At 37.3% G+C, this 25,898-nt stretch overlaps 1 protein-coding gene across 1 annotated transcript in view; it reads right to left on the bottom strand.

Annotated features, from left to right (window-relative positions):
• The window catches only part of CDKAL1 (CDK5 regulatory subunit associated protein 1 like 1), a 395,417-nt gene that overhangs the window by 220,374 nt on the left and 149,145 nt on the right, over positions 1–25,898 (bottom strand). The window contains exon 9 of the mRNA XM_030489990.1: positions 4,830–4,933. Coding sequence (XP_030345850.1) covers positions 4,830–4,933 — 104 coding nt within the window. The remainder of the gene's footprint in view (positions 1–4,829; positions 4,934–25,898) is intronic.

Here is a 25,898-nt window from a genome sequence, read left to right as displayed (position 1 = left end):
ACCATACACGCCAGTGAACCATCATGCAAATAATGGAATAAATATAAATAACATTTTGCCACTGCAATTATTCATCCAGAAGCTATTGTTCCACATAGCTTGAGGACACAAGAACAACGTTTCCCAAAAGGACTTGACTTTCATTTGAGCTCCCTGGTTGCTACCATAAAATAAGCTAATATAGTAGTAATTATACAGTGTATATTTTAATAGCAGTATATTCCCTGCCATCTGCAATAGGCATGCAATGGTAAAATACAATTTTGTACTGGTACATCCAGAAGATTTTCACTCTAAACCAGAATGAAATAGCAGCTAGTTCCATAAAGCTACTTAACTTAGAAACTGAACCAGAAAAAAAAAAAAGTCTGCAACATGAAGTACTACCTTTGCCCAGAAAATCTCTCACAGTATGTCGGGTTTACAAATCACCAGGTAGCATTATCAGTTATATATCTTTCTATGGTCACCAAAACCCCATTTAACAAAAAAAAAAAAAAAAAAAATACAATATTTTTTTAAAGTCTTGCAATTTAGCCAAAGCTGTCCCAGGACAACACTCCATGCAACATTCAAAGATCAAGCTTGTTTTACTTTTGTGTCTCCTTGGAATACTGTTCGCCAATGGCAGCTACCCCAGCCTTCCACTTCACATACTAAGCAAAAACACATTGTTATACAGAAAGTAGCTTTGGGAAGGAAAGAAAGAGCTCTCTCATAACTACAAATGCAATTCCCTAAAATACAGCACTGAACACGATACAGCAAATTTTGAAAAAATCATACTACTAAATTGATGACACAAAGAAAGTGCTGTACTATCAGCTGCAGAAAGCCTCGTAGAATAAACAACCTTATAGTAGACGTTTGTTCTGTACTCAAAGACCACTTTTTACTACATTTTGCAATACTTTTTCTTTTACTAGCTGTCTTATAGAAGTCTGCTATATAATGGGATTTGACAAGGCTGGCCACGTGAAAAATTATATATCTATTTACCACAAGTTGAAATTTATAGAAAAAACATCAAAGTTTAAAACAGCAAAAATCTCATTAGTCTACATTCAACTTCAGATAAGACTAGTTTTTTAAACAAATTTTGTAAATTGTTAAAAGTTGATGTTAGTGGTAATTTCGAAACTACTATGGAGATCAGACAGGAGACATAACCCATGCGAAGTATGCAAACAAACTCAATTCAGTAGACCCTAACGCTCAGTCCAATGCATTATGAATGTATGAAGCATGTAATAGAAATCTGCAGCACACTCAGGTTTTGTGCACGTTATAGTGAAGATATTGAAACTAAAAAAGGAAAGAAAAAAACTGTTTCAGAGGTTGGAAAAGTACAAGATACAGGCTCGTATCTGTTCAGCCATGATGATTTCAGACATTTCTTTTTAATCAGTTGATTTGAATCAAGTTTATGCTTATACAAACAATCTGAACACACACGTAAATTATTACAGCTTTGTCATCTGCTGTCATCTAGTTACCACTCTCAGCAGACTACTGCATTTTGTTTTTAAAAAGCTAATTTTTTTTAACTAAACTTTTGAAACCAAAAGATAAATGTTCGGACCCTAAAATACACTGAAGTGAATACCTACTTACTACACAATGTATGCAAAATTCTCAAAAAGCAGCAGCTAAATAAAGGCTTAAAGCTAAATTTTGACTGAAAAGCCTAAGAGTTTCAAAAAATCTTCAGAAGCCATCTTGGAGACAATCATCAAAGAGTGATGACTGCCAGGCAGCACCTTACAGCTGCTGTGACACAGGTATCATTATTACATACCACATCATTAGCAGACCAAGACGAGTCCACTGACTACTTGAAATGGTTTGCAGCCAAGCAATGCAGTATATACTACAGCTTGGAAATAGTTATGTAGGGACAACCTACTCAGAGACTGCAGTACAGAAGTGACTGAAAAAAATTGGGAGTATCTGATCACAACACTAAAGCCTGTTCTGGCAACATACGGCTGCTAGAAATACCATTTCTAGATGTCAGTTGCAATCTTATCAAAGTATGATCACTTGAATAAAGCATTTTAGAGAGCTTTTTGTGCTGAGAATTAAGGACCTGTAACAAAATGTCCTTAAATGCATCTCTTCTGATTCATTTTCAGTGTGTTGCAACAATTGAAACATTCCACCTTTGGGGCCTATCGCTGTGTACTCTAAGAATATATATTCACACAAAACACTGCAAAGCTCTCTTTTCTTACATGGCTTGATCAAGCACTTATACAAAATCATCACATACTGTTTTGCTGCTGTTCTTCTAAGACACCTCAGTTCTCCCAAGACTAATTCCAAAGTCAAAAAACTTTTCATCACACATCTGTACCTCTTTGTATTTTTCACTAGAGCTTCAGCAACACATCTCGTGAGAAAATAGGAGTGATTGTTGAAGAGATTGTGGCTCAATAACTTAGCAAGAACTTCAATAATGACTTGGAATTGCTTAAATCTTTCACTGGATTGATGAAGTTTCTGCAGCCCAGCTGCAGCAAGCTGGCAGTAATAAATCCTCCATATATTTCATGCCTAAGTATGTGAAAGCTGGAGGCAAACCCTGTCATTTTACAACTCAGTATTTGCTTCTTTCCTTACGTCCTCGAACAGAGGTACTAGTGTAAGGCCAAATAAGAATAGAACTCCCTGGAGACGCCTGCTGTGAGACACGTCATAGCATTTCTTCAAGAAATTTCAAAACAATAGCTTAAGGGCAAGTTTTTCCATTAGAAATCAAGTTATTTTGAAAGAGTCAATATTTATAATAAAGGTCACAGTACAACAGATGAATTGAATTACTGAATTTTCAATCCAAATGTACAATACTTGAAGTTCAAAATACTTTCCAAAATTTCACATTTATTGTCTGCAAAGACAATCAAAACTCAAGTTTTCTTTCTTGTTATATCAAGCAAACAGATCTTTATGTTAATGTGGACTACACAGCATGTAAATATAACTGTAAAAGGACAGACAAGTCTGATTCTTTTTCCCATACATACATCTAAATAAAATTTAAATAGTTAACCTAAAACAGACCATAATCCTGACTCTCTTGCCCATACCTTCTTCACTATAGTCCCTCGCCGAACTGCTCAAAGTTTCCTCAGAACATTTCAACAGCTATATAGTGGTATCAGAATAACTCTATTCTTGTTCTACTCGTAATATAAAAGTACTACTAGAGAGTTACACCTGGATGAAAGAAAAGAATGTAGTGTTTCTTTTCTGCCTAGGTGTCTTGCTAGAACTAGGCATTTACCTATATCTGATGATTACTGCATAATAATAACCACCATAACCATCGAACGGCAGCTTTTTTCCTGCACAGTGACTACTTACCAATTTCAAAATCACCTGTCTTGTATTACTGAAAACTTCTAGCTTGTGAAACATTTTTCCTGAACTGCTTCTCCACCAAAATAAGAATATTTACACGTCTTGTATTTCAGTTACTGACCATTTCATAATATGCATGCAGGTTTTAGAAACCTGTCCTTCTAAAACAAGAAATTTTAGACATGATAGCATTCCTGTCTATCATAACAAGACAATTCAATTCACAGAAACAGCAGCATTAACTGTACAAACCTAAGCAATAGAAATTTTCTGGCAATTACAGATAAGCTTCATGGAAGAAGAGAGAGGAGCTTGGCTTTTCACAAATGCAAAAGAAAAAGGCATTTACAACCTTAAGTGAGAGCCTTCTGTGTGGATAGTGTAGAACTTAGAATTTGTGAACATGGACTTGGATTAGGAAAAGGACTCTTCCTTTCATACTACTGATAGGAATAGCCAGAAATTCATCACTTACCTAAATAAGGTTCATTAAGGATCCCTAAATAAGGATGGATTTAAAATGACACTGAATCATTGGAGACCTACTTCTTACTAGAACAGTTGCAACACGCGGAGCTCTAAGTGAAACCCAATGCATTTACTGTTCATACATGCAGAGGCTGTGAAATCAAATTTATTGCTCTACTTTCAATTTAAAATATTTGATATAAAGACGTAAAGAGATAACACACCTGAATTGCCTCAGTATTTTGTTAAATATGCATTTTATTTTTCACACATGACACACAAACACAAAAAAACCTCTATACCCATGCCTTCATAGAGATTGCATCAGAAATTAATACTAACATTATTTGGAAATCTGTATTTCTGAAACACCAGCAGAATGTAGATAGAACAAGTATTAAGGCACAAGAAAGCTATCATAATTACCAGACATACAATAGGTTTAGGCAGATACTGGCACCTAATAGTGTACTGTAGGAAAAACTTCTGACATTTTATTGTATCCCTGTGACATTATCCTATTGAGCTTAAAAGCTGATAAGCTTTGTATGGCTCTCAGAAACATTCCAGAACTCCAGGAAATCCATTACCAGAAAAAACAGTGTATCGTTAAACAGGGTTTCAAGAATGCTAGGGAGGTTCAGGAAACTTACTTTTATTCTTGAGTAAAAAAGAAGTGTTCCCCTTTAAGAAACCAGAGATACAGTAAGTGACCAAATACTACCATTTCCCCATCATCACAAAGAAAAAAAGCAGAGCGCTTCATTTGAGCCTAAAATCAAAATGAAACACTGCTTATGGAAGAACTACACTTTGTAAACAGTGGTGCACAACATAATGTAAGCATGGCTTTCTACTGCAAAGGCACCACCAGACAGTTACAACTACTAAGAATATGGCCATATATGTATCTCTGCATTGTATCACAATCATTATGTGTGAAAAAAAGACCTAGTACAATTCAGAGGCTGACTTTTATTGTAGGGATAAAATCTTACCTTGAAAAGACTGTTTCGCTCTGTCCACCAGTTCTTCAACTGGATAACTTGCTAGATCTCCTCTGGCGTGCTTGGTTTTGCAGTAGGTACATGCATTGAGACATCTGTTTAGAAAACAAAAATACTCAGTTTCTAGCCAAGAAAGCCCTTATTTGCACAGATGTATTTATTAAGTACATCTGGAAAAATGAGCTTTTTTATCTATTACCAGAAAATAGTAGTATTCTATTTTAAAATCAATAAAGTAAATTGAAAAGTTTTTCCCCTTGTCTTAAAGTATCTTTCACATCTGTATAAAAAGTTGCAAAAAAACCCCAGTGGAAACCACGTACAAAATCCAAAAGTGGGAATTTACATACTTTTAGAAAGCTATAATAGGGTTAATAATTGTTCATTACCGAAGATGGATCTCAGGGCTCTCAAAATAAAAAAATATCCAACCTGAACAAGGAAATGAAGGGAAAAAGTCATGAAAGACTAACAACAGATTTTTAAAATAGTGTGGGTTTTTTTTAAAACATACTTTAGTTATTTTTTGCTGCTTTCATTTGGCTTGTAGAAACAAAACAAATAACATAATGAAGACCAACTAGAAAGTCACCAGCTACAAGATTTGTGTTTACTACTTGGATATATCTTGTCTTCTATTATGATGCCAGGAAGCTCCATGACTAAGCAACTTCTTTGCAAACTGTAAATGTTTTCCTTCACAAAGATTCCCCTCACATGTTAGTTATACCTTGTTTGCAGGAGCAGTGCCCTTCTGCTCCTGCACATCGCCTTGCCACTGAGACCTTCTCTAGCAACAGAACCTTACTTTCTGCCAGAAGACACCTAGAGAGTTTGTGATTCTCTCTGCTAGACTGGATATGTGTATTATTTCTCCTGCTTATCAGACCCAAACATCAGACTTCAGCACCCATTTTAGATCAGAAAACTAAAAGTCGGCTTAACTGCAGCAAAGAGACTAACTGTTAAGGACTAGAAAAGTATGTGAAATAAGCTGTCATTCAGTAAAATATACAATCATCTATAAAAAAAAAAACCAACATAAATTTGAACCTTTATAACCTGCTCCAAATAAACGATTCATTCCCACCCAAAGTCAACGTATTCAGCAGATGTGAAATCATATTTATGTGTCTTACCTTTCTTCTGCTAATCACAAGCCATTCATTGTGCAAGATCTAAAGCACGTTTAAAAGAGTAGCATTCGAAATCAAGAGAGTATAAGCAGGTAACTGGTTGACACTTTCTCTGTGTAACCCATTTAGCCAACTAAAATGTTTTCTATTAGGTCACTGACCATCTAAAGAATGCCACAAAGGGCCTTCCCTCACAGCCCAGGGCGTACTCGTTTCTCTCCCTCTTTCCCATCTATGACTCTTCCAATCTTCTTTAATTCTTCCAGGACAGCAAAGCAGGTCTCCCTCTTTTTTTCTTTCTTTGTTTTGTTTTGTTTGTTTTTAAATTACAACTCTCCATTCAACCCAACACTTCATTTGGAAGCAGGCTCCCATCCAGTCACCCCACTGTTCCACTCCTTCCCCTCTACATCGTTTACTAAGCTAAACTAGCTTTCTTTCACACAGCTAAACAAAAATAGCATTATGATCAGTGATGGATGGTGTCATGTTTTAAAGAGCAATAGTAAACTTGCCTTCAGTAAGGGGGGCTAACAGCCAGATTCCCTCCCCCTCAGCAGGACAGGGTCAGCAAACAGGGAGAAGGAGAACAAGGGAGCTCACAGGTCTAGACAGAGTTGGGGAGATCACGCACCAATTACTGCCATAGGCCAAACAGACTCACCTCAGAGAAAACTAACTAATTGCCAATCAAAATTAAAAAAACTTAACTACAAATTCAGATAGTGAGAGACAAAGAGACCAACATTTAACCAAAGCCATTCCTCCCCTTTTACCCAGGCTTAGCTTCACTCCTTCACCCCAGACTCCTCTACGAACACCCGACCCACAGCCATACCCGGCATGGGGCAGCCCCCGCCTCTCCTCTCAGAGGCCCCTGCAGCCGCCACTGCAAGCACCCCATACATGTCTGCAAAGCGTTAAAAGAAAATGCTGGGCTGGCAAAACACTGCAGGCAAACTCCGATCCCTTCACAAGGGCATCTCACAGGCAGCCTAACCAAAGCCCATGTTACAGTTACCAGCCAGCTCACAAGATCACTAATGTAAGGTGTTTGTTACTCCACTGCATCTGCTGAGGGACCCTGCAGGAACACTGAAAGTTGGCATTTTCATCAGCGGTGCAGATGGAAATCTAGCGTTTAGATAGCCATGTTCATAAGGAGAGAACGAAAAAAAACAGGCGCTTGTCATACATAGGCTGACCCACAGATATCTTCCCCCCAATATATTTTGCTCTGCATTTGGGTACCTGTATTTGAAAAACTCTACAGCAAGAGTACTAAGAACTAAGTAACTGCACTAAATACTGATATTATTAATCTCCAAACCTTGAGGATAAGTTTCGTATCTTAAATCAATGTTCCTTTCTTACAAGACCTAGTTTCTAGTAAACTAGTTTCTCCTGCATCTTCAGAGTTGCTTCTGGGACAAATACTCTTTAAACTAAGTCCTGGGCTACATGAAAAAACATGTTAAAAGCAGATTTTCTCTGGTACTGCAATAAACTTGTTCACAAAGAGAGAATGGAAACATGCAGCAAGAAGCATGAGAACAGAAGGGGAAGTTATTCTTCAAATATTCACAGTATTATGGGGGAATGGTTCTAAAAGCTTTATTACTACAGTCTTTAAGTATGGCTTCAGAGGGTTGTTGATTTATTTTAGGGTAGCAGCTGAAAGCTGGGATTTGGATACAGATTTTTTTTTTCCCCCCAGGTTTTATTGCCCCAATTAACTTATTCCTACTATAGAATACAAATACTGTGGAATGCCAAAGTAATTCACTGGTTGGTTGGGTTTTCTTCCTGGTACTTAAAGAGATTACATAACACAAACATATGAGACAGACTTTGATATAACACAGAAAAGGATCAATTTTAGAAAGCAAACCAAAAGAGACAAAACTTTTAAATCCTATTTGTTAATTCCATATTTGTTAATCCCAATTTGGGGAAAACAAAATATTTTGGGCTACAACTGACTAACAAAAGGATAAAGATTTCAAATGCTTGTAAAAAATGCTGAACTAACCACTTTTCACAGATTTGAGAATTATCTATTCTTGAAAACATAAATTTAAGGCAAACCATAAGGATAAAGTATCTTCAGGTTTTTTTTTCCCTAGTAAACCAGCCTCTAATCCAAGTTTCCAGCATAACAAATTATTCATATGTCCATGCTGCCACATTCTCAGACCACAGACAATCAAGTGGAAAAAGGCTGTTGGGAACTCTGAGAATCTAACATTGCCTCTTACTAAGTGGCATTTCACCAGCAAATGGATCATCTAAAACCAGGGTGGTAGGTAAAGCTCTCCTTAAAAACCAGCCTTTAGCACAGCTAATGCTCAAATATATGGGACTAAAAAAAGGACATGCTAATAGTTGTGAAAGAGTATTTGCTTTGTGTTAAACTGGAAACCTTCTTCAAGCATTTAAAGTTAGTTTGTGTTAGATTGTACTAATACAGATGAAAGCTTTTTTGCAGACACTTAATGAAGCAATTATTAATGGTCTTTGTGATTGTAATTACCAACATACTTTGAACAAATTTTGTACTGATTCCAGAAGAAAAACCACCAACTCCTGGTCTTCCAACATACTAAACTGATTAAGGTACTTTGAATTATTAACCTTTTGCTTTTATTGACCTTTAATCAGGTATGTGCTCAATAACAGAACTATTTCACAGCAAGGTAAAACATTATCCACAGATAAATCACTACCATGTGGCTAATTAAAAACTTTTTGAACATGTTACCAAACTGAACGTCATCAACATTTTGGTCAAGTGACTGGTATTCTGTTGTAGACATAGGAAACAGTGGTCTTTGCATTGTTTAGCTAGTATGTGCTCATGTTGTGCATTAGATTAAGCAGACTCTTGATTTTAAAACCAGTAATATTCCTCATAGAACGCACAGTTAACATGAAAGGCTACCCCTTACAGATGGAACTAATTATGAGTAAGAATACTTATGACACAGCAGACAAATAAAGACTTTCCTTCAGTGGGACTAATCAGAGGATTTCAGCAGCAGATGAGAATGAGAGTGCAGGCATGAGGAGCAAAATCCTGGTTCCTCTTAACAGGACTTGTGCCACTAAGTTTAGTGAAGATAGACAAGATTCCACCCTCCGATATGAAAAGTGCAAAATATCTTTCATTCAAGGATCAGAACACTGCTCAATTACAGCAGACTGTGATGTGCCATTAGTGTGCTAGTCAACCACATTTAATGTGATTGACCAAGAGCAGACATCTGTGAGCAAGATGCAAGAGTGGAAGAGCTGCAACAGTGTCATATGACAGAAGATCCCTGCTGCTCTGGAGGTGGTTCATTTTGGAGAAGGGAGGTGGTAGTGCCTCTTTAATTTCCAGACTAATCCAGTAAATTCTTGCTTGGTATTAACCTAATGAGCTAGCAACAAGATAAAAACCAAACAACCACACAAATACACAAAAAACCCCCCAGCCACACACAAAAAAACGCGACAAAAAAACCCAACCAAACAAAACAACAACAAATAAACCCAACCAAAACCCAGTCCTAAGGTGGTCTTCTCCCAAATTAGAAATTTGCAAAAATAAAACATCATTAATCATGATTCAGACTAAACACTAATATCTGCCCTTATGAGATCTTACTAGTTATACACATTCAAGATTCTATGAAGTCTGCCCTATTCAAAACAAAACAAACAAAAAAATTGAATTCTGCCAGTAATGCAGTGCCCTTAACATCACTGGAACATCACATCAGTACAAATACAGAAAGATTGCTCAGTAACCCATGTCATTTCCCTGCACCTACCACCAGACTTCCTTAGAAGGCCTCAATAATTCCAGCCCAAGAATATTTTGTGTTAGTAAACCGTGGTTTTCCTGAAAGGGGAGTATGATTTGCTTGTTTCAAAATACAGTTTACAGAAGAGATGTAGACTTTTGTAAGATACTTTTTATCAAATTTGCTTGATAAAAATGCTCTGTAGCATGACTAAAGAGAAAACTCCCTGTGCAGGCTAGACTGAGCAAAACAAACACCAGAAAAATGCACTCCCAGTAGATGAAAAGGAGGTGGATACTAGTCACAACTTACTAAACAAGAGCTAGGAGAATTCTGCAAGTATTTTTCTTGCTAGGATACAGTTTCATAAACCTAACAACAGCATTTATATTATATTACAGTTAAATATCATACTACATTTATAAAATTAAATGCCATGAATCTTTCTTAGCATTTTACCTCTATATATCCCACTTTGTACTTCAAAGATTTCTAAATTCTGTCAAACAACTACAATGGATCAGGAAAAAAAAGTTTTACAGGAAAAAAAGGTTTACAGGAAAAAAAAAAAAAAAAATCATTCCTAATATGCCTGACTTGTTTTCAGGAAACTGTTCTTTTGCTTCAAGTTTTCACATTTAGAAATTTCCCTACTATGACAGGAAGATAATTTCCCTTTAAAAATTTGGGGCATGGGAGGTTGTTTTCACTTTAAATAGATTCAGGATTTAAAATACTTTTGAAACAGTGGCAAGCTATTTCTCATCAAGGCTCATTAGTCTAAGCAGTCAAACCACATTATTACAGAAAGATTATTTGGAGTATCCCAGCTCGTTCACACTGAGCTTGGACACCAGCCACAGGGGCTACGCTACACAGATGCACTCGATGTTACAACATTTTCTATATGACAGAAACAGGACTTCTCTGAAACTATCTTTGTAGCCAACTATTTTAGAAACTGCTTGGGGAAAAAACTAAAAAATAAAATAATGCCTCTCTAAGAAGTTTTAGCATGAAAGAGGATGACTTTTCAAGAATCACTACACAGGATTAGGGCAGTGATTGTCCTCCTGTACTGGTGAGGCAGCACCTCAAATCCTGTGTTCAGTTTTGGGCCCCTCACTACAAAAAAAGACATTGAGGTGCTGGAGTATGTCCAGAGAAGAGCAATGAACCTTGTGAAGGGCCTGGAGCACAAGTCTTAGGAGGAGCAGCTGAGGGAACTGGGGTTGTTTAGCCTGGAGAAAAGGAGGCTTGGGAAAGACCCTGTCGCTCTCTTCAACTACCTCAAAGGAGGCCATAGCATGGCGAGTGTGGGTCTCTTCTCCTAAGTAACAAGCAATAGGACAAGAGGAAAAAGTCTCAAGTTGCACAGAGGGAGCTTTAGGCTAGATTTCTTCACTGAAAGGGTAGTCAAGCATTGCAACAGGCTGCCCAGGGAAGGGGTTTCTATAGTGTACAGGACTGCACACATTTTTCTCAAGGTAGGATGCAACTATGGGATGCTATTTTAAATTATGCATCCCAGGCTTAGCAAAATGGGAACAAAGTACATCGTAATTTTGTTCTCCTACAGATTTTTGAAGCCAGTGTTTTATTTGGTAATGTCTCACTAATTACTAATCAAAAGGAATTTGGAGAGAAGGCAGCTCGGTAGCTCAATTAGTTTGATAAGCTACAATATGATTTAATTTTGTACTTTAAATATTTGCATTTTGTGAAACTGAATTCCTATGGTCAAGTGCAGGTAATTCAAAGGTCACAGCTATGTAGTTATGCCATCATACATTAAACTTGGTCACTTCAAGGCAAATGATTTAACATTAGCAAAATCAAGTGCATCAATGGCACTTTTTAGCGTTTGTCTAAGGAACTTCTTGATTAATTATTCTGCCCACACAGTTCTACACCTGCTTGAATTACTTAATTCAGGCATTCAAAATGCTCCATAGCTAAGTTGCATAGATCTGTGTTCCCCACCCTGACCCAAAACAGCGCATTGCTAGATGCTTACTGGAAACTGCAATGATTTTCTCTCTGCAATTCAAACTGTGGTTCACAGTGGCATAAATTATTTTAAAGTAATTTCCAAATAGCTGCTTGGCTACACAGACCACAGTTTCGGGGCAGATCATGACAGTCATTAACATCAAGAAAGTGACTCAGGTGAAATAGCATGGATAGATAAATTAGGTTCTGTGGTTGCACATAGCAGAAAATGCCACAACATTGTACCTTCAAGTAATCAATCCTTTCAACACTTCATAAAGAGCAACAATATTTGGAAGATGATGACTCTGGGTCTCAGTGAAATAGAAGTAACGAAGGTGGCAGAAATAAAGAGTTATCACAGAAAAACCTTTGATATAAAAGAAACTTTCTTAGAAATCTGCTTACAGCTAACCCCAGAGATGTAGTGGCAGAACACCCCAACATCACTATTTCAGCATGCGTAAGTAACTGTTATTCTCAGATCCCTCTTAATGAACAGCAGTGATTGGAAAATGACCTCTGAGGACAGGATTCTCAGAGGCTTGTTTTAATTTATAAAGTTTTAGAGAGCTGTGACTTGACAAATGCCTTAGTATTTAAAACATCAAATAGCATAATTTTATTTAAAAAATTCTACTGGGGACAGATGACTTAGCATAACTTATACAGAATGTGCTGCAAAAACTAATTGGGTTAGTAATGAACAATTTAATAAGTTTTAAAAAATTCAGCTTTCAAAGTTTTTGAACGAAATACTAAGGATTAAATTAAAACTCTGACTTCTACATAGCAGGGGAGAGATGATGAGCATATTTAAAGTTCTGTTTCAGGAATGAAGCATGTCAGCAGATCTCCATGAGTGGAAAGAGAAGGGTAAAAGCGGGTGTGGGGAAGGGGTTAAGTGTCCTTCTGTATGAAATCCACTACATTTACCATGTATCTTCACAATATGAGCAGCTCCTGAATCACCCACACAGAAAACATGGTTGAAAAGTAGACCACTGCCTGTGATAAGAGCTATTGTTTTCACTTCCTGAATGACTTTTGGGACAGACCCTTTTAGAGCGGTGAAATCTCACAGGAAACATTAGGCTGCAGTTAATTCTGTAACATACAGCAGGTACCACACAGATTCTTGGGATAAAAGGTATTGTTTTGTACTGGTCAAAACATCCGGGGGGTGCGGGGGAGGGGGACAGGGGGAAAAAGGGGGGGAGCGAGGAGGTACATTTCAGCAGCACTGAAACTATCAGGCTTAAATTAGAATTTATCTGAGATTGCCATCAGACCAGTTTCCAAAAAAGTATTTGTAAAATGTCTGTGGGAAAGTGGATCTGAATTGTCTGGGTAAAATAATGGCAACAAGCACATAATAAAAACAAACTCACCATTTATAATCTAGAAAGAATCCCTTCCCAATGATTGTGTCTACACAAAGCTTTCAGCCCCAAAACGTTCTACTGGTTGTGGCAGCTGTAGAAATGTTAAAAGCTCCAATGTGGACAAGGATTGAAGCATTATCTACAAGTAATACTATGCTGTTGCTCTTAAATGTCATCTCTATCTTGTGATAAATTGGTTAGTCCTGCTGGAAAAAAAAAGTGTATGTGCAGCAGTAGAGAGACACATATATGCTTCAAATACATGCTTTTTCTTATGTATTACTTTGTCAACTTGAAACGAAAGAAGAGCACACATTTCAACATAATTGCCCAATCCTAAATCTGTCTGAGATTTTTCCAAGCCATTTAATGAACTGATTTACATGGTTGTTCTTATAAGAATCCAATGACTTCTTTCTTTTAAAAATAGAAATTTCAACCAGGGGCCTTATGTTTGCCTTTAAGAGTCTCCAAGGGGATTTTCAAGAGCAAATTAATCCCCTTTACACAGTTACAGAGCTGGAGTCAGTCAGATTATCTTCATGGACGTGTCTGCCTTACTGCCCATGTAGCTCTTAAAGAAAATGCAAGTTAATGTATTTACTTCTGAAAAACTAGATAATCTAACACTTAAAGTTATTTTTTCATTATTGTATAATGTTATTGTTTAAATATATTTAAATATATTTTGAAGAATTTAAAGGCATAGTGATAGTGCAGGAAAATAGGAAACAGTAGCCTTTTGTTACTTGAACTAATGATCCTCTACTTCTCCATCTGCTTTACTTCTCTAAAATTCTCCCCTTCTAATGATTCCTCAGCTCTTTTCTTCTATTTTATTTCTTTTCCCCTGCTATTTTCTCAGCTTTTTCCTGTTGTCTTGCATTCAGTGACCATTATGCTTGTAACTCTCCTGCAGTGTCCTCATGTCCCAGTGACTGGAATGGTCTGACTTTCTTCCAAGCTAGTTGGCCACTGTCTGTATGCTTTGATTTCCTCTTTAAGTACCCAAGTCTGTGGTGAGTCTGAAACTTTTCCAGTTCAACTGCTGCCAGCTCTGACAGAAACCATAACTTGTTAGCTTGCCTTTTTTCTTTTCATATAGCACAAAGACAGACAAGTAGTCTTTATTTGGTTAGACTTAAGTTGATAAAAATTCTTTTTTTTTTTTTTCCTTTTTGTCACCTCCATCATGATTCAGATAGTTATGGTCAGTCATTCACTAGCGAATCAGAAAGGCACTTCATGCACAAATCGGAGCATTAGAACCAGGCCACAGAATCCCTTGGGGATTCAGGATCTAAACAGCCTTCTAGACATTACAGGCTGGAAAATACACAAGAGGCAGCTCTAGTCATCAAAAGCAAGACTTAACAATAAAAAGGAATGAGCAGACAAAACACAAAGTAGCTCAGCAATTCAGTTGTTTACAGGCCTTAGTCAACACTTAAATGGAAGTTTTCTTCATATTTCCACAGCTACATCTGGCTCCAACATTATCATTGCAATGGCTGACTTGAAACAGTTCTTCACCTTTAACAAAGCTCTTAAAAAGACCCAACCTTTTAGATGATGGGTGTTTTGCACTGGCTGCACACGAGCTGTTGAACAGTCCCAATGAACTGATGTAGCAAGAGACATTACCATCTCCTTCAGTAAGCACCACCCAACAACTTCCCTCCAGAAACGCTTTGACAAATAAGGTTGATGACATCATACTGCAAGTTGTTTATTTGCTTTTATAAACATGGATTAAAATGACATTTTCCTTGTGAGGCTGAGTTGCCTGAACTAAAAAGACATGAGCTGACCTTGCCTTCTACAAAGATGTGACTGACCCTGTGGGCTGCAGATGTCATGTAACTTGACCTTAGGCAGACCTTTGCCACAGTGTCCCAGAGGATCCTTAAAGCCAAATTGCTGTGATATTGACTGAATAAGCAGACAACAAGGCGGGGTAAAAACTGGCTTAACTGCTGGGCTGTGGTCAGCAGTGCAAAGTCCAAGAGGTGGCTAGTTAGCATTGGTATTCCTCAGGGGCTGATGATGGGGCCAATATTATTTCCTGCATTTATTAGCAACATAGATGAAGGGATGTAATGCACCTGCAGCAAATGCCAAACTGTAGGTGCAGGATGCAGTTTACATGCTGGAGGACAAGGTTGCTATTCAGAGGGGTATCAACAGTCTGTAATAAAGGGCTAACAGAAACCTCATGAAGTTCAACAACTGCAAGAAGCCCCACATCTAGGACAGAATAACCCAAGGCAGAAGTGCAGGTGGGGAGGGAATTCACTGGCTAGAAAGCGGATTTGAGAATAAGGACTGTGGGGTCCAGGTGAACAACAAATTGAACATGATTCAGTATAGCAGTATGCCCTTTATAGTTAAGAAGGTTGAACGCACTGGCCTGTGCAACTGGACTGCACTCTCAAGAAACCAACAGACTATATTATTAGTGCCCTCTGTTTGGCATTTGTGAGACTGACTCTGTAGTGCTGTGTCCAGTTTTAAGCTCCCTGAAACAAGATGGACATCGACATAAAGTAACTAACAAGTAGACAGAAGGACACCAATACGGTTAGGGGGCTCAGGCACATGGCACACAGACAGGCTGAGAGAATTGGCTTACTCATGGTTACAATGAGGAGATCTTACTGCTGCCTACAAGTAGCTGATGGGAGCATACAGTGAAGACACACACAGGCTGTTCTTGGAGGTTCAAGGTCATAGGATTAGATGCAACGGACACAAGTTGCAATACTGTGATCAGACCAACGGAAGTATTTTACCATGACAGTGGTCAAGTACCGGAACAGGCTGCACCACAGCCGATCTCATCTCTTTGAGGTGCTGGAACCCAACAAGGACACTATTTCTTCCTAGAGCCCAAAGACTTAGTCTGCTCCAGGATTACATGTGTCTACATGTGTGAGTGTGCGCACACATACGTGTAAGACAGACACACAAGAGAAGCAGAGTATGCTTCCAACATCACAGGATACTTAGATTAGGTAAGCAAAGCTAGAAGATGAGAAATCAATGCAGAAAAGGAGCAAGCCTTGCCTGTACAAGGAGAGACACGGAAGAATGTTAAATAAAAGATACCACTAAGAGTATTAACATTTCATAATTTTAATTCCATTTTTTATCAAACATATTTAGAGCGTGATATTAATGTGATACTCACATGCCGTCCATAAGTACACCACAGAACTTTGAAGGTTAACATTAACAGAAAAACAAGTATGGCAGATTTTTTGGACCAGATAGTCACTGGCCGGTCATGAACAAAATACTCCAAGCATGCTACTGGAGCTACAGCCAGCCAAGAGTTCACAGGAAAAAAAGAAAAGTTAGAACACTCCTATTTTAGAGATGGCAACAGAGATAATCAGTTCTGTGCAGATTAGGTTTCCACTTTCATCATATTTTTCCACAGGATAAAAGAATACAAGGATGGGGCACAGTATCCTAAAGAAAGAAGAGTAGGAGGACAGCAAATACCACAGTTCTAAGTAGAGTTACAGAAATATTAGCTGAGACATAATTAGCAGTAACTTCCATTTAAAAGCATACACATAAATTAGGCACCTGTCGCTTTGCTAAGAAAATCTTCTCATGTAAGTCTTGTAAGTGCTATGCATTAAATTCATTTTATTAAAATTTAGATTAGGCGTTAGGAAGAAATTCTTTACTATGAGGGCTCTGAGACACTGAAACAGGTTGCCCAGAGAAGCTGCGGCTGCCCCATCCCTGGCAGTGTTCAAGGCCAGGCTGGACAGGGCTTGGAGCAACCTGGTCTAGTGGAAGGTGTCCCTGCCCATGGCAGGGGGTTTGGACCTGGATGAGCTTTAAGATCCCTTTCAACCCAAACCATTCTATGATGATTCTATGAAAATAATAAAGAATACCAAGTCTTATTCTTTCTTACCTTACAGAAGGTATCATAAACTGGACCAAGCTATGCAGCTGAATATCCTAAAAGTGAAATGGTTTCGTAATAAACACAAACACCCAGGAAACTGGAAATGTAGCTCAAGAAAAATCATTCTCATTCCTAGTATTTTAATAGTTGTCAAAGATGCATTTCTGCTTACACAAATATACAGCACACAAGCAGATCTACTTAATTTGGTTGTGTTTCAGCACTATTTTCATACAACCTACCAGAGAGCACTGCAGCCTATGCACCATCTGACAGCAAGAATATCCTTAGTTTTATAGAATTTGAAATTTGGTTGCAGGTTGAGGGCATATTTCCAACCACAAACATTTTTTGAACTTTTTCTGCACAATATATGTTCAATCAAATTTTCAGCTACAAGTCCTAAGAAAAAAATCCTACTTAAAATCCTACTTATTTTATCTGCATTATTTGCATACTCATATGCCATTCTGTCCCTAAACAGACGGCATTTTTCATACTTAAGACACTTTACATACAGATTGTGTTTAAATTAACTGCATTTAGAAAACAAGGGACAAGAAAATGAACTCTAATCCATAGCAATCATGTTCAGAAACGGAGATACTGTGAAAGAAGAATGAAGATACCATTGTAAAACACAGTCCATAAGACTTTCACCTTCACGGAAACATAACATCTAAAAAATACCTCACAGCAAGTACCATCACTTCACATCTATGTCCATTTTTCAAAATATTCTTCTAGCATCTCATGAACTTTCTGTTCTTTTTAGTTGACTGCTATTTTATTAAGAGGTATGGCTTCAGTCCCGTGTTCAACTTTAACACTACACACTATGCCTCCTCACTGTACTTCTGTTCAAAGAAGCAACAGTTGTGAAGTATAGAAGCTGCTAGAATGAACCTATAGGAACAGGGTCTGATTTAAGTTTTATGATTAAAATTCCCAGTAAGTTCAGCAACTGTCAGACTCACAAAAATGTGTACATTAGATATTAGCTGGTTATAAAGAGTCTGCACTAGCTTGGCTTTCAGTACAGATGTACAGATGCAAAGGACGCATACGTAGTGCATGAGTGGAACATTTATACAAGCAGGGAACCTATACAAACAAGAACAGGAACTAAACAGCACTTAGTATAAGTTCTGTATTACTGTGGTGCTTTCACATACACATATTTTTAAACTTGGAGTGCATGGCCTGTTTCCACAAAAAATTGCTAGATTAGTGTTTGAACATGTTCGAGAAACACTTCTGAGATCAGCTGCAGATAGAGCAAGAGTCCCTTACAAATCTACTAGTTCCTTACAAACTGCAGATACAAGCTAATGAGCACAACATTAACTTATGCCTTCTGTTCAAGCAAAATGGATAAGTTGAGTGGAGACATCACTACTAACCCTTTGGTTGGAATTCAAAAGTTATTTAAATGTTTAAAGTGTGCTTGATAAGCAGACATCACTATTATTTTGAATTACAGAGTTTAAGTTAATTCATTAAACAGTGGTGAACTATGTAGCTGAACTTTCCTCAAGATGATGGTAGTTACATAAATAGTTCAACCTGTAATAACATTTTTCCTCTATTAAGTAAAACTTTCACTTAGACTATTTCTCACTTAAGTGGTAAATTAAAAACAAGATCTCAGAAGTTGTTACATTTTACTTTACCAAAGAATTATTCCTACAACAAAAACCAGAGGTTTCAATATGTATTTGACTAGCTATAGTAAATCAATATATTAATTCACCCATACCTACTATTTAGGAAAGTACCTGATGCAGAGGTTTGGAAAGGGGGGGGGGGGAAAAAAAAAAAAAAAAATCAAAAAACCTAACTTGCAGGAAAAAAAAATCTACACCAACAGTAAAGGGAGTTCTTCTTTAAGCTCTTTAACAAACGATCTAAAACAAACTGTTGGAACACAGGAATGTGAATGACTAAACAAACCCTTCAGTAAACATTCCCCAGCTGCAGTTTTCAGCCTAATACCAACTTAAAATGGGGAAACTCCATATACCTTCTGCAAAATGATTAAAGTTCAGAAGCAAAACAACATTATATGATATACATGACTCACAAACATACTCACTGAAAACAAAAACCACTAGACATTTATCTCTTAAAAACAGAAAAGACACCAAGTCTGGCACCAGTCTGCAATGCAAGAAAGACCATGTGATACTTAGACACTTGTGTATTAGTTTAAAAATAAGCTAGATAAGCATGTGATGAGTGACAATTTTGTACTTGACCTTTGCTTAAATAGCTCCTTTTCACAAAGTCCACACACATCAACAAAATTCCTAAAAAAAAAAAAAAAAAAAAAAGAAAAAAGCTAACCCCCTACTTTTCTACTTTTCATACAATGTCTTGAAGATAAATTCTAAAAAGAAAATTCTACATGGCTACTGCAGGAAAAATAAAAAACATATGTTTTGCAAAAGGAATTTAGAAAAATAATTTTTCTTAAAAAAGCACTGAAGTCTTCTTGTAAACCAAGCTGATGAAATTCAACATGCTAAGTTACAGAAACTTGGGGTGTATATTTCCAGTGGGAATATTTCATTCTGCCTAGCAGACAAGGAATTTGGAAACAGAGTTTCTCTTTCCTGAGGCTGAATAGGCCTACAGGATTGCACAGGAAATGCTTTTAAGTGAGGAAACACGGATGCATTCTGCATGGGATTAGGAACACTTAGTTTAAGGTATTACTTTTTAACGTGTCAAACCACAACACTTACTTCTGGAGTGAAGGTCTCTACCAGTATTAAGCAACTGTACTACATTGATAGTGTTTGTATCTAAATCCTAGTGGGTTTTTCTGTTACTGTTTATGTTTTTTTAAAAATCAGAGCATCACAGAGTGGCTGAGGTGGGAAGGGACCTCTGGAAATAATCTAGTCCAAGCCCTCACTGCTCAAACCAGGAGCAATTAAAGCAGGTTGCTCAGTATCATGACCAGACAAGCTTTTAAGTATCACCACAGATAGAGACCCCACACCCTCTCTGGGCAGCCTGTTTGAGTGTTCAATCACTTCTACTGTACAAAAGTTTTCCTTACATTTAAATAAAATTTCTTGTATTTCAATTTGTGCCCATTAATTCTTGTCCTGTCCCTGGGCAACAGTAAAGATGACACTGTCATCTTTACTCCCCTCACACACCAGGTATTTATACACATTGAGAAGATCCCCAAACCCCCCGAGCCTGCACTTCTCTTGGCTGAACAGTCCCAGCTCTCAGTCTCTCCTCATGTCAGATGCTCCAAGCCGTTCATGGCCCTTCACCAGACCTGCTCCAGTGTCTCTATGTCTCTCTTGTACCGGGGAGTCCAGCGTTGGACCCAACACTCCAGGTGTCTCACCATGCTGAGCAGAGGGCAAGGATCAGCTCCCTCAGCCTGCTGGAGATGCTCTGCTCTGTGCAGCTCAGAAGACTGTCAGCTGCCTTTGCCACAAGGGCATATTGCTACCTCATGTTTACCATGAACTTTTATTTGTGAAAACAAGCCTTAAAAATGCATTTTGCGCACTTTAAGCAGATGGTAATGACATGCCTGCAAGTGTGTTTCATATTTTAGGCTAATCTCACAGTAAATTTTGTGCTTTACCTAAACATGTATGAACATGTCAGTGGGTGATACTAGGTTTCAGGGGCAAAGATCTTCGCAATATTCCTAGTAGCACAAAGCATTCTTTTAGGCATCTTCCTCTACTTCATTCAGTGTACTCAAGATACAGATTAAAGAGTTAAAAGTCCCCAACCATTCCTGATGTATGGACTGAAAATCTCCATAAGAAGGGGCAACCAACAGTAATTCTGCAGAGAGTAATAAATAATTGTAATTAATCATGACCAAAAAAGGTTAAAAATGAAGAAAATCAATTTTCATTTCTTACCACCAACCCTCCATTATTTTCATAAAATCAAACCAAATACAGCAATGGCAGAGAAAATTTCTCTCAATCTCAAAAAAGTCAGACAACTAAACTCTGTAAGGATGAATCCTGTCTTAAGTAACACTGACACAATCCCGCCAACAGGACAGCCTAGTTTCTCAACTCCTTAGCAAAAGATATGCCAACAGGAAACACCAGCTTTTGGAATTGCAGTTGTGTCTGCAAGAACATTATTGCTATACAGGATAACAAAATGAGTCCCTGAAGATGGAAATAAATCCAAAAGGAAAAGAACAGATTAAATGGAGGTCTAAGGACCTGCCTTCTTGATGAGATGATACTCATGAGCTAGTACTACACTGTTGACTGTAACTGTCGTATTTAGGCTCAATCCATATATACCCTTCATGTCTGTGAAGATGTTTTATGTAATGAAGAGCTCCATCAGACTTACAGAACACTTACTTCAGGAACAGTATACTTGAGATGCTAATGGCAGCTTTTAATTTCGGGAGTTTTACGGACTATCGACATGCTTCATAGGGATATAGAGAAATACCTGATCTTAATTTTCTAAATTCAGTACACAGTGTTCATTTGACTGAAGCCTTCCATACATCTTATGCTATTACTATGCATCAGAACAGAAGGGAATACAGAACATTTGTACAAGCCTCACTCCACACTCTTCAACAGAACAGCTACTGGCATGCTGAAAAAAAATTATACAACTATTGTTTATTATAGTCTAAATATGGATCTAAGATTTTATTTTACCACTTTTTTCTTCCTCTCAATTGAGTGTGAACTTAAGTAAAACACGGATGATACAATGAATAAGGGAACTATATAGTTACATCTCTCTCTATATATATTATCTCTCTATATATATATTATCTCTCTCTATAAAGAGAAAGGTAACATGTGAAAGATCTTCTCTCGTCAGTGAACTTATCTAGTTCACTTAATCCCAAATACAGCTATGAATCAGTCGGGGTGGAACTCTCTCCAGGCACTTCCCAGATCTTCATTTCTGTATTCGTATTCTTCTACTTGAAAAGAAACCAGCTTCTAGATAAGAACCTGAAACAGACATGGTTGTCCACATCATCACATAGTTGGTATTTAGTTGATAGAGGAAGTAATGAAGGAACTACCTTCTGTTTGTCATGACATGTTTTGGTTTTGTTTTCGGTTTGGTTTTTATTTCTTACCCCACCCCCCCACCCCCCCCTTTAGTGAATGGTGCTCTGTGGCACAGGAGTGCAGAAACACCTCAGCATTTTGAAGGATCTAATGACTCTCAGTTCCTAAAGCAGCAACTTGCAGAGAAATACGCTGATCCTGAAGGAACCAGAAACTCAGGAGTTCATCCTCATTTATACTAACAGATACTTAGTGAAACATATGTTTGATTTATTGGATGAGATTGGTCTTGGTGCAATAGAAAAGCTCATACAACTAGTCAAAAGGATATTTAAAACAAATATTTCAACAACTTTTTATTAAGCCACCCTGCTGGAGAAAAAGTTGCGTGCACGCAAAAATTTAAATTTTATTGGCTAAAGTCCACAACTGGGGGTAGAGGATCCTCCAAATGTCTCTTTGAAACTAATTTATTCTTGGTATAAATACCAACTCCTCTAACATGCATCTTGTAGAAAACACAACAAATATGCTCCAAGCATTTTATATTTTTCTAGATTATTTGAAGCACAAATAAAACTATTACTCAATTCAGTGTAACCTGTTTTTACAATTAGGAATCTGATTATTTCTTTTCAATTATCTGACATTTCAAGAATGACAGTTGAGAATAATAATGCAGAAAATACACAAATTGTGAGACTTTTAAATGACATTAACACAATTTTTTTAAATTTTCAATGAGAAAAATTTCAACTCAACCCAAAAATCCAAATTTTAAAACATATTTTCTATATATACAGGTAAAGGGATACACAGTGCAATTATTACAGAGATTGTGTAAATTATCTTACACATAAGGACTTTGCAAGCTAAAAGATTAAAACCTCACAGCTTAAAGTTCAACATAAACATCAGAATTAAACAGTGTTAAGTTCTGAACATAAAGAAGCTATATAAAGAAAGATATTATCACATAGAAAACACTTGGAATAATAATAATCTTAGAACATGTTACATTGGATTTGGTGCCACCTACATTATCTGCAAACACTGTCTTCATATTCAATTTTTCAATTATTATTTATTTGGGGTTTTTTTTAAGGTACCTTCGTTTAAGTGATTTTGCTCTTACGTTATGTACTGATGATAACAGCTAAAATGCCCTATTCATCCATATTTTTCAAGTCTTGGGAAACCACACAAGTCAACCAGAGCACCATAAAGATGCCTTTGCGTTCTTTGATAGATAATACAAAATACAGATTTTTAAGCCCACCTATCTTATTCAAGAAAAACTATTTTTCCATTAAAATTATCTCTAGGTCAAGTCTAAGAACAAATTCAAGCATAAGATGTTTCCTAATTTCATTTCTTCTTTTTACACATTCCTTAACACCTTTCCCTGTTGGGACTCCAAAAAAAAATTCTACCTTGACCTAAAAAGGCACAAGAGACACTTTAATCAGACCCTTTGACACGCTGTTTCATTTTTAGTCACATTTAAGAAGTCACACCAACACTAGCAGAAGAGGTGGCTGTTATTAGGCAACTAAATGTTATCAGATTCTGCTTATGAGCAGTAAAGACACTGGCACTTTGCTTTGAACACTTAAATTGCGTAACACTTTAAAATAGGCCATTAAACCCCCTATAATTATGGGTATGTAAAAGCACAGACATTTCTCATAGTAACATTCAGTAAGACAGTATATTTTTCCAAGACAATGACTTCTCTAGTGCTTCTCTTGTTTTTCTAGTTTTGGGGGTATTTATGTGAAAAAACTGGGACTAAAGGCAACACAACATTAATTATAAATACGACATATGAGGTTATTTCTCAGTATTTACTGTAATCTGAGAAATGAATAAAATGTTTCTCAGGATTCTGTCCAGATTTCCCTTAGGAAACACGTATGTGGGCGTTAAAAGAAGGGACGCAAATGAATGCTCTTCTCAACAAGGAGGAATTTATCTCCAACCTCAGAAAGCATACTGATGTCAGAATTATGGATACATGAAATTGCAAGCAACTTCGAAACCATCTCTTCTCATTCAAGCAGACTAGAACATGTAGCTTGTTGTGTGATCCAAAACCACTGCTGTATGTAAGCATCTGCCAAAGAGGCAGGCAGGAAGTTGCCTTACAGAACTGTGTGCTAACCTGTAATCAGGCTCCAGTATGTTAAAGCTGTCTCACTATCTGAATCAGTCTCAAAATAATGAGGATTGTAGCATTGAAAGGAATCACCTGAAACTGCAGGAAACTACATATCATAGTTACAGAAAACAAAATCAAGCTTGTTTCCCCCTCCACAACCTTTTGCCCACATAGTTGGACTTGAACAGTGGGGATTGCGTTAAGTTCTGGTGCTCCTTCCCTTGGGTTAACAGAGTAACAGAACTGTGCAGTGTGGGAAGCCACCTAGTGACGAAGGAGTACAAATATGCTTGAAGCAGCCCAAAGTTTTAATAAGATGACGCAGCTGGAGCATGTGATTACTGCTGGTTTTCCTCCCTGACTTGAAAGTTGTGTGGTGTACTGGAGTTTAGAGAATTGCATAGTGATTCCTGGCAACTTCTATGAGTCTTCCTGAATCTTGTAAGAGAAATATCTTGTGAAATATTAAGTTTTCTGAAGATGAGATGTCCAGGACCAAAAGGAAATGTATCAAAATGTATAACAAGAAGGTTTGATGCAAATTTTAAACTCATGATGGCACTATATGCAGAAAAAGTTAAATTTGTGATGCAGGGAGGAAGTAACCTAAGGGAGGAAAACGTTCAAAAATGGAAACAATCAAAACAAACTGTTTTCTTCTAATTCAATGTAAATGTCATTCAGCAGACTCAAAAGAGGAAGCTTTCATGACACAAAAAATAGTTGTAGACTTTATGTGTACTTAAACAGCATTTCTCATTTCTCAAAACTGGGAGCTCAAGAAATAGCATGAACACAAAACTTATTGCACAGTAAGAATTCAAGACCGGTAATGCTTGGTGTGTACAAACAGGGTGTCATAATGATTTTTGCCTATGGCAAAGAACTTCACCAACATGTATCTTCCGACTCTACTGAAAAACTTCTCTGCGTGTGAACAGCATATGACTGGAGTATGTAAAGAGCCAAGCCGATGATACAGATTAGACGCCAATTTACTCTGACATATCATCGAATTACACCACTGAAGAAACAGGCACAAAACCCATCACCATAAGAACAGAGGTATGAAAAACAAGAGTTACAGTACAGTTGGCAGCATTAGCAGATGGTGTGGAATAGCTGTCGTATGTCGTTTTCAATAGTAGAATAACGCCAATGAAACAACTATTTACTGGAATAATTCTTAGGTGTCGTATGTCAGCAAATTTAATGAAGGATTGGCTGAACATTTCCTGGAATAGGACACAATGTATGCTGTTCATTAAAAACATGCTTGTCCTAGATCCATTCAAACAGCATTTAACAGCAGCAATGAAAAATACAATCCAAGAAATTAATACAAGTCTTCAAGTCATACCACAAACGATGTCACAACTGCAGGTATTTGATGTACTAGTGAAAAATTACTTTAAAGACCTTTTGAACTTTTCATTCTTTTTTCCCAGCTCAAAACTACTCTTGGCAGGGGACATGCTTTAATCTCTGCAGGAAGAGTAAAGAAGACCAGTTCAGGGTTACTCTGTCATTGAGTTAAGACAGCATCACATCACAGATATTCAGATGTTGAAGCTAAAGGGTTTCCACACCTTCGTACTTAAAATCCCATGGATAGAATT

This window comes from Strigops habroptila, chromosome 1, assembly GCF_004027225.2.
Source record: "Strigops habroptila isolate Jane chromosome 1, bStrHab1.2.pri, whole genome shotgun sequence".
Classification (NCBI taxonomy): Eukaryota; Metazoa; Chordata; class Aves; order Psittaciformes; family Psittacidae; genus Strigops; species Strigops habroptila.
The sequence above is the reverse complement of the archived record's forward strand: the minus strand, read 5'-3'. Positions and strand labels throughout refer to the sequence as shown.